We start from the raw sequence: 14,239 nt of genomic DNA on the forward strand, positions 1-14,239 counted from the left end.
TTGTTACTCACTTATTATCTGCATAGCATTCAGGTCCAGCCTTACTTTGCTGAAGGCAGAAAACCCAGCTGCTGTGTAATCTTTCCTACACTGACAATTCTCTCTTCGGCTTCCATTATATGGACATTCAGTTGGGTTATGTAACCTGAATCAAAAGAAAGACCCTTTTCTACATACTGCAAGAAAAATTATACAAGGTAGCGAGACATAATTAAAAATACAGAATGGCTGCCTGTTCTTACCTGTAGCTGTAGACTTCTGAGAAATTCTCCGCATCACCATTTACCAAAGTGATATATTCTTTAGGGCTATCGGAGTCCATGCCGGCACAGTATATCTGGGGGGGTGGGGGTGGGGGGGGGAAAGAGCCATAATTTTATGAAACAATTAAAACTGATGATGAGTGCAAAAGGCAGAAATAAGAAGTGGGTATAGAATTATGATTTTCTGAAAAAATTGCACAATGTAAATATAACTGAATCTCAAAGGGCGAATTGCTCATTTTGTTTTCATGTTGTTCTAACAATCGTTTCCCTCTCGAAATGAGAACTGAAACAGAAAGTTCTTTCTAATGATAATTATTGTGGAATGCCTTGCTTCTAATTCAATGAAAAATGAATGCCTATACTCCCAGCAAGAAAACTGAAATGTATAACAGGCAGAGGAATCTATAGCCATTTGAACCTAAAGATTCTTTTGGTTTGGTTTGGTTTGGTTTGGTTTATTGGATTTATATGCCGCCCTTCTCCCAAGGACTCAGGGCGGCGTACAACATTAAAAAAGCACATAATACAAAAGTTAAAAAAAAAATAGAATATCCCAAACAAACTCAATTAGAATTAACAATAACATTTAAAAATTTTTTGATTAAAATTAACAATGATCAATAATTTATTTTGGTTTTTTTTTGTTTTTTCCTGTCCTATAAACAGTTTTCCCCCCTCAAAAAACAGAGGTGGTGTTTGAATCATACCTTTAAAGGTCTTCCTTTAACTTTCAGAATATATTCACCATCCTCAGTAATGACTTTGAGTCTTGATGCTTCTTTGCAGCTTGTTGGCAGTTCACCTAAAATAAAGGAAAGACAGATGAGGTTCTAATCAGCAAAAACAAAAGTCAAAATAACGCAGTCTGAATTTCTAACAGATGATCAGTGGATTATTACTGTGAATATTTCAAGATACGTGAAATGTCTTCAGCTATTTAATTGAAGAGAAAGGCCTTGGGAGTGTATGAAGCAGGGACTCCCCCCTCCCAACACCTGCAGTGATTTATTAAATTTGTAAGAGATAAGATTTTTTTGAGGGAGACGACTCAGTTCTAATGTCAGTGCAACCAAAGGCATTTTGCTCACATAGCCATCTAAGGGATATGTTATCGCTGGTTGCTCTTCATTTGAAGGGATACCAGATCTGAGCTACCATCTTATAAAAGCTTGTGAAAAGAAATCAGGTAAAGTTAGGCATAGAGAAGGTTAAAGTATAGTTGGAGATCATTGCTGCAGTTCATTTTTTTGAAGAAAACTGGTTTTTTTTTTAAAAAAATGCCATTTTAGTTGTCATAGGGTCCCCACTTCCCATCCGCAGTACCTTAGGTGCTAGGAAATTTTATTTGTGCCTTACATTCATTCCCCTCCCCCTTTCCTTCTTTGTGCATTCAAGACTGCACATATGATGGTCTCTCAAGCACTGAGCCTCATGCATTGTCATGAAATCAAGTACCGTAACATTCCCTGCTATTTCTGTTGTTGCCTTCCTGGCTTAGAAAATGCTGCAGGGCATTTTTACCGCACACCACTGAAGTAATGCCAAAGCTTCTGATCACTTGAGGGTGCTTCAAACCAGACTTCCCAAATCCTTAAGAGAGATGGTGTGAGTCTGGAAGGGAGCTGGTGTTTTGTTCTTTTAAACTTTAAAGGAGTGTTTCTCAACCTTGGCAACTTTAAACGGCATGGGCTTCAACTCCCAGAAGACCCCTGCCAGCAAGGCTTAATGTAATTTGATTGAAAAAGTGTGGGACGTGATATAGGTTTAGGTTTATTAGATTTATATGCCGCCCTTCTCCCAAGGACTCAGGGCGGCGTACAACATTAAAAGAAACACATAATACAAAAGTTAAAAAAAAATTAAATAGAATATGCCAAACAAACCCAATTAGAATTGAAAATAACATTTTTTAAAAAAAATTAAAATTAACAATGATCAATAATTTATTTTGTTTTGTTCAGGCCAGGCTGGCTTGCTGGAAAAGCCAAATTTTTAGGGCGCATCGGAAGGATTATATAAAGCTCTGGGGGCAGCTCATTCCAGAGGGAAGGTGCTCCCACAGAGAAGGCTCTCCCCCTGGGGATTGTTAGCCGACACTGTCTGGCCGAAGGCACCCTGAGGAGGCCAACTCTGTGGGATCGCACTGGACGGTGGGAGGCTACCGGTGGCAGTAGGTGGTCTCGCAGGCACATATAAAAATGTGTGGAACTAGATCTAAACTACTTCAGGATGAAACGGAAAAATACAACTCATTTCCAAAGACTCTTACAATTATGGATGTTGTGGCATGGCCTCCTTTCCTCGGGTTTTAAATCATCAAGGCACAAGGTACTTGCTTGGTCATTGTTTGTGAGGCACTGAACTGACCGATGCATCACCCCAATTCCACAAGTCACCGAACACTGAAAAGAAAGGAAACCAAATTCAGAACCTTTCCTAACACCTACATATATAACTTTCTGGTGAGTTATGGGGAGAAAGAAAGACAGAATGGAAACTTAACTGGCTAACAAAACCAAAGCTTAATTTAAAGACTGAATAAAAAAAGTAAACGTTTGTGCATCTTTATCCTCTTGGCTCTTCTGAACTCTTTAAATGCTTTGTTGCATATTTAGCACAATTGTGTGAAAATTAAGATGTTCTTCAAAAACACAAAGATATTAGAAATTATGCATAGTGAGAACTACAGTCCTACGGAGGCTTAAATAGCAGAATAATTTTTAAAAGTAGAAAAAACGGGGGAAGGAAACTTTTTCACACAGTATGCAGGTTTTTTGTTTTTTTTTTACCCAGTGCTATAAACAGCAATTTGCCATCTAACTCACTCACTCTCTGTGCACACATACACAGATTTGCTTGCTGGCAGGCATATTATCACAGCTATTTATGACAGGATATAGTAATATACCAGCTGAAAAAAGGACATGCTGAAAGAAAACCAATTAATTGTTCAAAATATCATTGATCTTTCTGCAATAAAACTCTTTGGTAAGGTGCAGATCAAAGATGGAACAATTAAGGAGAAGTAGCAGGATAAACTGCAGGGTAAATTGCAGACTGCACCAGCTGTTTGCGGTTTAGAGAAATTATTTTCAGAACAACAAACAAATGCAGATGGATACATATACAGTTACTGAGTAAACAGGCTTAAGAGAAGGTACAAGATAATACTTCCCATTTTAGCACAAATTTTCTAATTTTCTACATTGTCCCAAATTTAAGAGCACATTTAGGGGGTTTTGAAAGCACATCTAAGTCACTTTTGGGTGGGCAGGGGATGATTGTGGAAGGGACACATGGGTCCCAACATTGGGTGAGACAAAGATGCAAAATGGATGGGACTGCAGAATAGAATAGCAAGAATAGAATATTTTCTTCTCTTTCCAAGGTATTCTGGCTAGATTAGAATATTTTCTTCTCTTTCCAAGGTATTCTGGAGGCAAACTGTTTGTGTTTTTAAAATCTTGCTAAGCCACTTTTAAGATTTATATTGCGGCTTTTGTGTTTCCAGCCTCAAGAATAGAAGAAAAATATATGAATTTTCTGAGTTTTCTCTAATGGAACTTCCTTGCTCTAAACCATACTTCTCTAACTAGGGCAGTAATAACTATTGAAAAGAAATATAAGCAGCACTTAACCATAATTGACTATTCCAGTTGTTGAGTATGAAGGACTAATTTCTCTTTTAGCAAAGATCTACAGCCACAACAAGCTCTGTACCGTAAAACGTAGGAAGCCAAGTGAAAATCCATCTAACAAATATGAAAGTGACTTGAAGAGCTGTCAGAAAGGCTCTTTTCTAAAGTTCAAATGGATTGGATTTTATTTCTGTATCCAAGCAATATAAACAATTGGTCACAGCAAGAGGAGAGCCTCTGAACTCCAAACAAATGCCAGACTTTTCGGTTGTATAGGAATGATGTTAAAAGGAAAGAAAGATCTGTATGTGACCTTGTAAATGGAATTTGGGTTTTTCAGTAGCAAAATTCCATATCTCCTAGCAACACAGGACCACACAATCTGACCACCTTAGTTTGAGCATGCTTCGGTCAACACTTACTTATTTAGTGTTGGCCTGCCTAGCTTTCTTTCTTCATTTACTCAACCGCCTAGAGTTCGTATTGCTTTTCCTTATGCACGAGGAGAAACAATGATTGGCAGTGAGAAGATAACCTAGGTGAGGGAAAATGAATTCTCTTTGAAGCCAGAACTGAATCTGGAACAAATTTTCTATCCTTTGTTGCTACTTTCTATTCATGTTAACTGGTTGGCTGATCATTTTATTTTATTTATTTTATTATTATCTTATTTTGCCATCAACCAAACGTGCACTTCTCTAAGCCACTAACATTTATGTCAGCTGAGATATAATTATTTAGATATCCCTTCTATACACATAAAAACTGTAAGTTCTGGCCATTCATTGTAGGTAGGGAGAATTAAATCCAGGTAGGCAACCTTTGAAGGGTGAAAAGCAGTGGTTGGTTCCTACCAGTTTGGACAGGTTCGACCGAACTGGTAGGGGCTTGGTGGCCTGAGTAGCTGGAACCAGCAGCGATCGAAGCCTGCCACACCCCCAGGCAGTGCCATAAGTGCCACCATCTTGCTTTTTGCTTCTGTGCATGCACAGAGCAATTTTATTGCACTACACATGCATGCGCAGCATGCATCAAGTGTGCGCATGGGGCGTGGCCATAAGCGAGCTGGCAGTAGTGACTGCCGGAACCCAACCTGGTGAAAAGTTGTATTTGCCATTTTCCAAAACATAAATGGGGCCATGAAACGAGGTGAGTGGGACCAAACCAGGAACTAAAATTCATTAAATACAATTAATCCATTTGTCTTTAGCATGTTGAATGTACAACTCAGTAGCAACTCTGTATGAAACCGGCAGCATAATTAGCATGCCGATGGTGCTCAGTTGTACATTTGTATCCTGGGTTGCTATCAAGGTTCTTTTTTGGTATGTGGAGGCTGGATGGGAAAGGTCAGCTTCTGTCTTACTCCTAGCAAGACCAAATGGATGTAGGTTTTAGGGCCCTCGGAATCTGAAGATGTTCCCACCTTTGATTCTGGTTAGAGTGGCAGACAGAGTTGGTACACAATTTGCAGGTCCTCTTGGACTTGCAGCTCTCGACTGAGAAGGTGGCAGAGGTGGCTGTGAAGGTTTTTGTGCAAATCTTTTTAGCGCACAACTTGTGGCTCTCCTTGCCTGGAGAGGCTACGCTCATGGCCACTCGTGCTTTGTTCATCTTTCAGTTGGAGTGGTGCAATGTGATCTGCATGGATTTCTACATGTGTGCCCCAGTACATGCAGTTCACCCATGTAAAAACACTGCTTTGCAAACTGTGCTTGCTCAGAGTAAGGTTTGGGGTGTTAATTCAAAGGGCTGTAAAGCCCTACATGCCATAGTGCCAGGTTGTTTGCAGGACTGCCTGTTGTTGGGGCCCACCAGCAGACAACGGAGCTGGCAGCAGATTCGGACAGTAAGGAGGTTGGGGAGGAACATGGGCCAGTCCTAGAGTCTGGGGAAGGCTCTGATGAGGGCTCTGTGTTGGAGGCAGAGAGGGGCCAGAGCCGTATGCCAGTTAGCAGCTGTCTTCAGAGTCAGACATCAGTGAGGCAGATGAACAGCTGGAGCCTGTTCCCAGAGTGCACATGCAGAGAGTTGCCAGATGAAGGGAACAGCTAAAGAACAGGGGTTGGCTTGGGAGTAAGGCCACAGGTGGATGGTGAATGGCCCCTTGCATAGGGAATAAAAGTGGAGCGAAGGGGGAGTGGAGTTTGCAGGAGACAATTAGTTCAAGGGGCTCAAGAGTCTCCGAGACTCCTTGCCAAGTTTTGCAGAGATTGGCCAGGCAGCTCTCTATGCCAGATAAGGTCTGTGACTGTAAATCCTCCCTTGAAAGACTTTGCCGGATGTGAATGAGCAAAATGCACAGTAAATTTATAAAAGGGTTTTTTGTCGGGACCAGGAGTTTGCTTCATGCTCTTGGGAAGCCTAGGTCAGAACATCTGTATCTTAAGTATTTCTGCATAATGTGGCAGGTTAGACATGCTCTGGGTCCTTCTGCCTCTAGCAGGACCCAGGAGATATTCCTTCCTATTATGGCACCTATGGAAAAATGTCCCCCCCCCCTTAAGACAATTGGATTAACTAACCCTGTTAGCTTTTTGTAAGACTTCAAAAATCTGGGTTTCCTGCCAACATTACATCATGGATGTCTGCTTAGCCTGATACATAAAATTACTTTAATTTCACATAGTTTACTAGAAGCCCTTGTCACACTGTACTATTTTTGTATGTTTAATTATATTTTTCTCTTACATATATTTAAATAACCCTTTCTAAAAGCTTTTATGCTATGTTCTGATGTCTTTTTAGCCAAATTCAAGGATGTTGAGGACGTTCATATAAATCAATAAATCAATAGGAATAAATCAATAAATAGGAGGAGTCTTTGGCATGTAGCACATGGCTCTTGTGCATGAGTTTGTACAACCATGGAACAGACAAAATATAAAGATCAATTAATTCCTGAAGTAACACCACACAGTAATCCATGAAACAGGAAAGAGGACATCTTGTTTCTTTTAAGATTAGTTGGGCTACATAGTAAAATAATAATGAATAATAACAAAAGAAAAATTTAGAAACATACACTTCCCCAATTTCCAACTCTCCACGATGCCAAAACAGGGCACTCGCCTAGGTAGCATGACTGCACATTTAGTGGTGGTGTGCCTGGACAGTGGACAGTGTTTTGATAACCGTACTCATAGTGGTCTTTCCCTGTATAAATCTCACTGCAGGAAACCAGCCTTTGCTTGTAGCCTTTACCACAGGTCACAGAGCACTGAAAAATACGAAACAAAAGCAAAATGTACAATTTTTAAAAAAATCACTCAAAGAAAACATTTGACAAAAGTAGAAAATGAGCTATGAAGTGTCATAAGTCAAAGGTGAATTGTTACTATTTCCAGCTTGGGTACTTTCCAGATAATTTGGCTTAAATTCCATCAATATATTCATTTGTTGGTACTGGGGCTTGGTTCCTCAGCTGGAAGGTTCATTGACTTAAACTTCTGGGGAAAGTAAACTTCCTAGTTGGGTCCAGTTTTGGGTCGGGTGTGGTTTATAAAAGTGTCACCTTGGAAGCATGGAACTTGGTAATCAACTTGAGAGCATGGATAATCTTGTCACTTTTCCCATAATTTTTCTTCAAGATCACATCCTTTCCAGGAAATGAGGCAATCCACAAAAGATAGGTGACAATACAGGATGAATACTTTTGTTTGTATTCATCCTGTCTGTCAAATTAACAGTAGTGGTCATGGCGGAATTGGAAATTTTGTATGACCAGCAAGTTAAAGTACTAGAAAATAGAAGACTGTGAAGTGAAAGAAGAAGGTGGAGGCTAGATGTGACGGATTATTTCAATCCTTTTGAGTACCTGGCTCAATTGCTCTGCCAAATAGAGAAGGTGGGAACCAGTGATGGGTTCCAGATCCCATTGCAACCAGTACACCGCAACCAGGCCCGGTGTCCACCATGTGCACACACGCAGCACGCGAATGCATGCTTACCATCTGCGATGCTCCAGCTGCTTGGCAGAGCGTCGCGCAGGTGCCGTATGCTCCATGCACGTGCGCGAAAGCCCCAATTGGCTCAAATACAGGTAAGGAGGGCAGGCAGGTGGACCCTCCTGAGCACCATACCAGAACGGTACCTGGTGCTCCCATCAGGGACCGGTACACCCCTACTGGGTCATACCGGTTGTAACCACCACTGGTGGGAACGTTAAAGGAAAATAAAAACAGTATCATTTTTAATTTTATGAAAACAGGACCAAATGTCCTGGAAGCCCTGCTGTTTTGACTCTGCATGATTTATATTGCTTCCTGGAAGCAGAAAGGCACTCTATATCACTTTTACTATCTACCTGCTGCAAAGCCCATATATAATTTGTGTATACATACTCTGGTGACTTTGTTCAAAGGAATGGATACAGTATTTATATTTTATCACTTTTTGGTCAGTTTTGACTGACATGTTCTCCCCTAACTGTGAACTTTTTGTTTTTGTTTTTTTTGCTTTCTGTGGAAGCCAGAAGCAATTTTCCTAAGGAAAACATAGAAATCCATGCTAAAAATGTTACTGAATTTCCTGCAAAGGTACAATTTTGCTGCTAGATTTTGGAATATAACCTAAATTAGGCAAACAGGTTTTCAAGCCAAATATATATTTTTGACAGGACCAAGACTTCTGCTTCCTAATTAGATAATTTAATCACCCTCCTCTTTCACCCAATAACAGATAATTGGCTGCTCAAATTCAGCCTTTCCCAATATCCTTCAGATGTTTTGAAACTACAAATCCATTCCAACACAAATGGGAGACACAAGATTGGAGGTCAAGAGATTTACAATCTAGCAATCTACAATCTGTAGTTTGCAAATCTGATTCTGATTCTATTGATTCTATTTATTCTGGCTAGCAATCTTGAAAAACATAATGCCCCAGGAACTTTACAAATGATACTGTGTCAATTGACTTTATGTCAATTTCTCAACACACAGGTAAAATACCAAAATACAGTAGTCATATTCTTGTAAGGTTAAGATTTCCAACTTCTCTAAAGTACTCTTCTCTCTACATACAATACCAGCATCACAAATAAAATGTATCTATGTGAGATCCTACTAAGATGGTCCAATTTCTTTATTACTACTGCCTATTCCAGACAGTCATGAAACTTCATAGAAGGTACTCCATCTATTTCAGATGAATGTTCATAAATGACATTTGATTGGGGTAGTAAAAAGCTCCAGATATTGGCAGCTGGACCTTTCTGTAAGTTACCGTATTTTTCAGAGTATAAGATGCACCTTTTCCACCCTAAAAGAGTGTGGAAATGTTGGTGCATATTATACACCGAATACAGCCATTTTTTGCCTCCCGAAGCTCAGCCTCCTCATCCCATTTTTGTGAAAAATGGGCGACAAACGGGCCGTTTTTTCACCAAAACGGGGGGATTTTTGCCTTCCCCCAACCCCCAGGAGCACTCTGCAGGCTTCAGCAGGGCTGGGGGAAGGCAAAAACACCCCTATTTGGGTGGAAAAATTGGGGCATTTTTGCCTTACCCCATCCATGCTGAAGCCTGCAGAGTGCTCCTGTGGGCTGGGGAAGACAAAAACTTTTTTTTCTTACTTACCTCTTCGAAACCATGGTGCATCTTATACACTGGTGCGTCTTATAGTCCAAAAAATACAATAGCTTTGACACTTGTCTGAAAATGCCAATTTTTGATGGCAGCCCTATCTCTACTTTCCTGCAAGCATCAAGACACTTCAGCGTTGATTTGATTAAATACATTTTCTGATCCACAGGTTAGAGAACCTTTTTTCTATCATGAGCTAAGCATACATTCTGCCAAATCTCTCCCCACTGCCTTCGTTTTTGGTAACCCAACAAATCAATCAATGAAAAACCAAGGGAGCTAACTTCCCACCTTTCTGGGAATCAGGACTACATTCCACTACAATACCACAAAGGAGATTTTTCTAATTGCTAAGGGATGCTGGTGGGCTACATGTATTCCCTATGACTTTTATCTCTTTTAGTAATTTTTAAACATCATTTTCAATTATTAAGTAAGAAGGAGCATCACAAAAAAATTACAAAGCTAGCTAGTTTGCACATTTTATCTTGCCTTTGTGTATAACTGTCACTGATTATAGTTTAACAACTAAGCCTTTTTTTCTTTGTCCAGAATTAAGATACATACCTCTGACCAGTCTCCTGTAATCCAAATGTATTCACATGGGGGTAAGGTGCAAATCTCAACATCAGATGGCCTCTTGTTTGGATCACAGTGAAGACTATCAACTTCCTGCATGTTTTGGTCCACACAGGTAAGTGTCCGGTATCTAGACCCTTTGCCACAAGTTTTGCTACACTGTCGACATAAAAAGAATAAAGAAAGCAGTTGGTAGACAGAATATGACACCAGTATAGTTACATGACCAAAAGTGTATAAGAAATTTGCTCAGGGACACACAATTTCTTTTGACTTGATGGCCCCTCCAGACTCTACATGGCACGTTGAAGTCTGTATTCAAAATATAGGCAGGGCTAAGATCTGTTCTAAGAGGGGAGTAGTAGGTTTTTAAGAGATGAAATAAATGTCCTAAACATATACAAGGCCTATAGCATCTATTTTGCCCTTTAAAACTCCCCAAATGCAAAAGAAGAGTCAAATTTTTGATATTGTCAATATCTGTCAGGCCCCAAAATTTTTTAAAAAAAGCCATACTGCGGTTCTTTAAAGAGTTTCCTTTATTGTTCCTAGCCTATATATCAAAATCTTACCAAATTAAAGGAGACTACTTAACACCATTAAACATACTCTGAGAACTAGTAGGGCTTGAACCATCTTAACTCTCTTCCAAGTAAACTATCTTAACTTTGCTGTCTTTTGCTCTTCTGGAATGTTCTCCCTCCCTCCCGGGAATCAGGACTACATTCCACTACATGTATTGGTGGGCTACATGTATCCCCAATGACTTTTATCCCTTTTTAATCATTTTTAAACACCATTTTCAATTATTAAATAAGTGATGGAGCTGATCCAGTAGCCTCAATAGGTCAATATCAACTTTCCTAAATAAGACGCTTGGAGTAAATCCTAAATTTAAAGCATGTGTCAGCTCTAAATAAAAACACACCCATTCCATCACCATTAAGTTATATATCTCAACATGAAGCAGCACCTGGCTGAGCCTGCTTGGCCTTAAACTAAACAGGGTTATGCCTGGTTAGGATGTGCAGATCATCAATGAATTCAAAGGCTGTAAGCTAGATAAGGAAGTGAAACACATTTGGGAAGTAGACACTGCCCAAGCACACTACCAAGAAAACTGCATGATTTTATCCATTCAGAACAAAGGAATTCAGCTCCCCATACAGGTATCTTTCTTCTATTAAGTCAATATGTAATTGTTGAACAATCATATTAGCAGCTGTTCATAGCAAATCTAACTCAACTTTACAACAAATGCTCTAGGCAGAAAATAAAATTTGGCGATAGGAAGAGTAAAAGACAGCCTGAAGCAGCCACCCAAAAGGTAAATATTGCTATATTGTGTCAAATGGTATGTTTGCAAATATGCAAGAACGGTAACATACTTCTGCTGCAATTTTATTTTATTTACAAAGTGTTAAAGCAATTTAGAATTAAAACACAATGCAATCTAAACTGTACTAACACAAATGGAATTTATTAATGCAAAACAAAACAAACATCAGCAGCTTCAAAAAGAAAACACTTGAAATGTGCAAATGTATGTTTCCTTCCCTAAAATACAAAGGAATTATTCAAGTGGGCCCAATAAACCCACTTACATTATAACCACGTTTAAGCCTTCTAAATAGGCGAAAATTACTTCAACCCACTTAAGCCTCTCTAGAACTTTCCAACCCTCATTAAATATGGAATAATTTCATAGTGTGTAATAATTACTGTGGAATGACTGCAGCTGTACAGCCCACTCTTAACCATGTATTATGTATGTTAAATGAACACCAGCACTAGATTTGTACGTGCTTGCTTTAGGGATTACTGAAAATAGATAACAAGCAGCAATTTGCTTAACTGGAAGCAAAGTGACAGCAGAAGAAATTTTCCTTCTTTGACTTCAATTCTTCCTTTTAGCGACCTGTATAGTATAGCCATTTACTGTATATTTACTTTACAATATAACTACCCATTACTACTTATTTGGTCTTTTCACCTTATTTCCATATCTATAGGAAATGCAACAACTCACTGAAACATTATTGAAATGGAACTAAGGCAAATTCATCTGTTCACAAGCTTGAGTAAGGTAGTACTTGACACGACAGAACAAATTCTATGGCCCCTACGTCCTGAAGGGCCCATTTTGATTCCTGGGTCTGAAATCCCAGTATTCCCATACATTAATGGCATTTCCACTTCTTTAACTCTCCTAAATCTAGTTTTAAAATACACCTGAAAATGACCTGAGTAGCTTGACTAGTCCTGGATCTATGAGTATATCATGGATATAGGCCCATGATGGCGAACCTAAGGCATGTGTGCCACAGGTGGCAAGCGGAGCCATTGGTTAGGGTATGCGACGCATTGCCCTGTCAGCTCCAGTGCTGGCCAGCTGATTTTTGGCCTTCTTTTAAGACCGTTTTTTGTCCTCCGTAGGCTTTCTTGAAGCCTCTGAAGCATGAAAAATCGGTCCTATGGACAAACTGGAAGTTCAGGAGCTGGGTCGCACACGCATGCATGCTGGGTCATGCACATAGCATTATGGGTGAGCATGCCTGCACAAGACCCCCCTGCCCCCCGCTTTTGACACGCGATCTAAAAAAGGTTAACCATCACTGATGTAGGCTATAAATCTAAAGGTGGCAAAGAGATGCAATGTAGTCAACTCTTTCTGGCTAATACCAGAGCACTAAAACCTTTCAACCAATCATTATTTGCTTGATGGCCAGCAACTAAGCAGAGTTTTCTTTCCCGTTTTCACAAGAATAGAAGAATTTAAAAAATGTTATTCATTCCCATGGTGGTATGCTAAGGCGTGGCACGACAAAACCGCGCTTGTCAAAATAGCGGTGATAAAACCGCGTCGCTAAAGCTGCGACGTCATAACCGCTGTGACAACAGCATGGCGACAGAAGGGCGCTTTAAAACAGCGCGGTGGCAGAAAGCCAATTTAAATTAAGGTAAGGGTTAGGATTAGGTTTGGGTTAGGTTTAGGGTTAGGGTTAGGGTTAGGTTTAGGGTTAGGTTTAGGGTGCTGAGTGCTTCGGGAGGCGAGGATTTGCCCTCCACGGTTATGTCATCGCGGTAGGGTCGCATTTTCCTTAGCGCTTCGGACGGCGTGGATTTGCCTCCGCACTTAAGTTGGCGCGGATAAGGGCTTCACGGTTTTGTGGTGGAACCATGCTAGGGACCTACAAATGTCTAATGCTGGAACATAGGCAAGTCTGCCTTGGGTTTCTTTACTAAAGATACTAGCAAGTCAGGGGTGGGTTCCAGCAAAGACTGCTTCTGGTTTGCTCAGGGATGCACTATGCGCACTAGCTTTGTGCACACATGCGCGTATGCACAGCATAACTAAAACTGCCCTGTGCGTGGGCAGAAGCAAAAAACAAGATGGTGGCACCTACGGGAGAACTGGTTTGGGAAGTTGCAGGCCTGGGTCCCTGCCGGTTCCAGCGACCCAGGCCACCAAGCTACTACCAGTTTGGCTGAACTGATCCAAACTGGTAGAATCCCACCACTGTAGCAGGTGGCAGACTCTCAGAGTTGGAGGCAAAAACACAAGGGAATTGTCCTTTCTGCAGCAATATTTATTGCTTACATAGCATTTTTACACCCATCAATGCTGTATCACTGTGATAGTGATATATTAAAATTGCTCACAATGGTTACAAGATTATGTAATTGATGAGGGATTCATCCTTCCTCTATAACAGGGGCATGCCTTGCTCCCCAAGACCAAATCAAGGTTCTGGGGTGACATTATGCAGTTGCTGCCAATCTTAATTTCAGAAGGCCTTAAGTAGTTGACCATGAAGGTAATTCAAAAGGGCAGTAGGTTCACTAAAATGAAACTGAAGTGGGGATAAGGGGAACAGTTACTCACACATATCAGAAACTTGATCATATGTGGTGCTGGCTGCCATTATATTCCAGCAAAAGTCCTGAATTTGAGCACTTGATCAAAAGCCAGATACATCATTAATTACCTCAGGAAATGTGACATATTCTTCCCACCTTCACAGGGTACTGTGGGAGGTTAAGATAATTTTCTGGAAATCTAATACTTCCAAATTCTTCTCTGTTGAAGTTGATGGACATCTATTTAGATCAGGGATGTCAAACTCGACTTCATTAAGGGCTGTGTTTGACCTCAGGGGTGTGTGTGGCCA

General features: G+C 40.3%; 1 protein-coding gene and 1 long non-coding RNA gene across 4 annotated transcripts in view; one reads left to right on the forward strand and one right to left on the reverse strand.

Annotated features, from left to right (window-relative positions):
- Nucleotides 1–14,239, reverse strand: part of ADAMTS9 (ADAM metallopeptidase with thrombospondin type 1 motif 9) — a 168,944-nt gene that overhangs the window by 10,789 nt on the left and 143,916 nt on the right. For both annotated transcript variants that reach the window (XM_087708823.1, XM_087708822.1), the window contains exons 31-36: nt 10,056–10,226; nt 6,930–7,124; nt 2,536–2,668; nt 974–1,068; nt 243–337; nt 12–145 (exon numbers count right to left, since the gene is read on the reverse strand). In XM_087708823.1, coding sequence (XP_087564949.1) covers nt 12–145; nt 243–337; nt 974–1,068; nt 2,536–2,668; nt 6,930–7,124; nt 10,056–10,226 — 823 coding nt within the window. The remainder of the gene's footprint in view (nt 1–11; nt 146–242; nt 338–973; nt 1,069–2,535; nt 2,669–6,929; nt 7,125–10,055; nt 10,227–14,239) is intronic.
- LOC148047960 (uncharacterized) overlaps nt 1–14,239 on the forward strand; it is a 37,119-nt gene that overhangs the window by 6,594 nt on the left and 16,286 nt on the right. Inside the window, exons 1-3 of one of the 2 annotated variants that reach the window (XR_015695873.1) lie at nt 4,271–4,443; nt 10,041–10,182; nt 11,334–11,394. This is a non-coding gene — a long non-coding RNA (uncharacterized LOC148047960). Of the gene's footprint in view, nt 1–4,270; nt 4,444–10,040; nt 10,183–11,333; nt 11,395–14,239 lie in introns of those variants that run through there. The other variant, XR_015695872.1, reaches the window with a different exon arrangement.

Source organism: Thamnophis sirtalis, unplaced genomic scaffold (assembly GCF_051295495.1).
Source record: "Thamnophis sirtalis isolate CommonGarterSnake01/CBP01778 unplaced genomic scaffold, rThaSir2_p1.2 scaffold_3, whole genome shotgun sequence".
NCBI classification, from domain to species: Eukaryota; Metazoa; Chordata; class Lepidosauria; order Squamata; family Natricidae; genus Thamnophis; species Thamnophis sirtalis.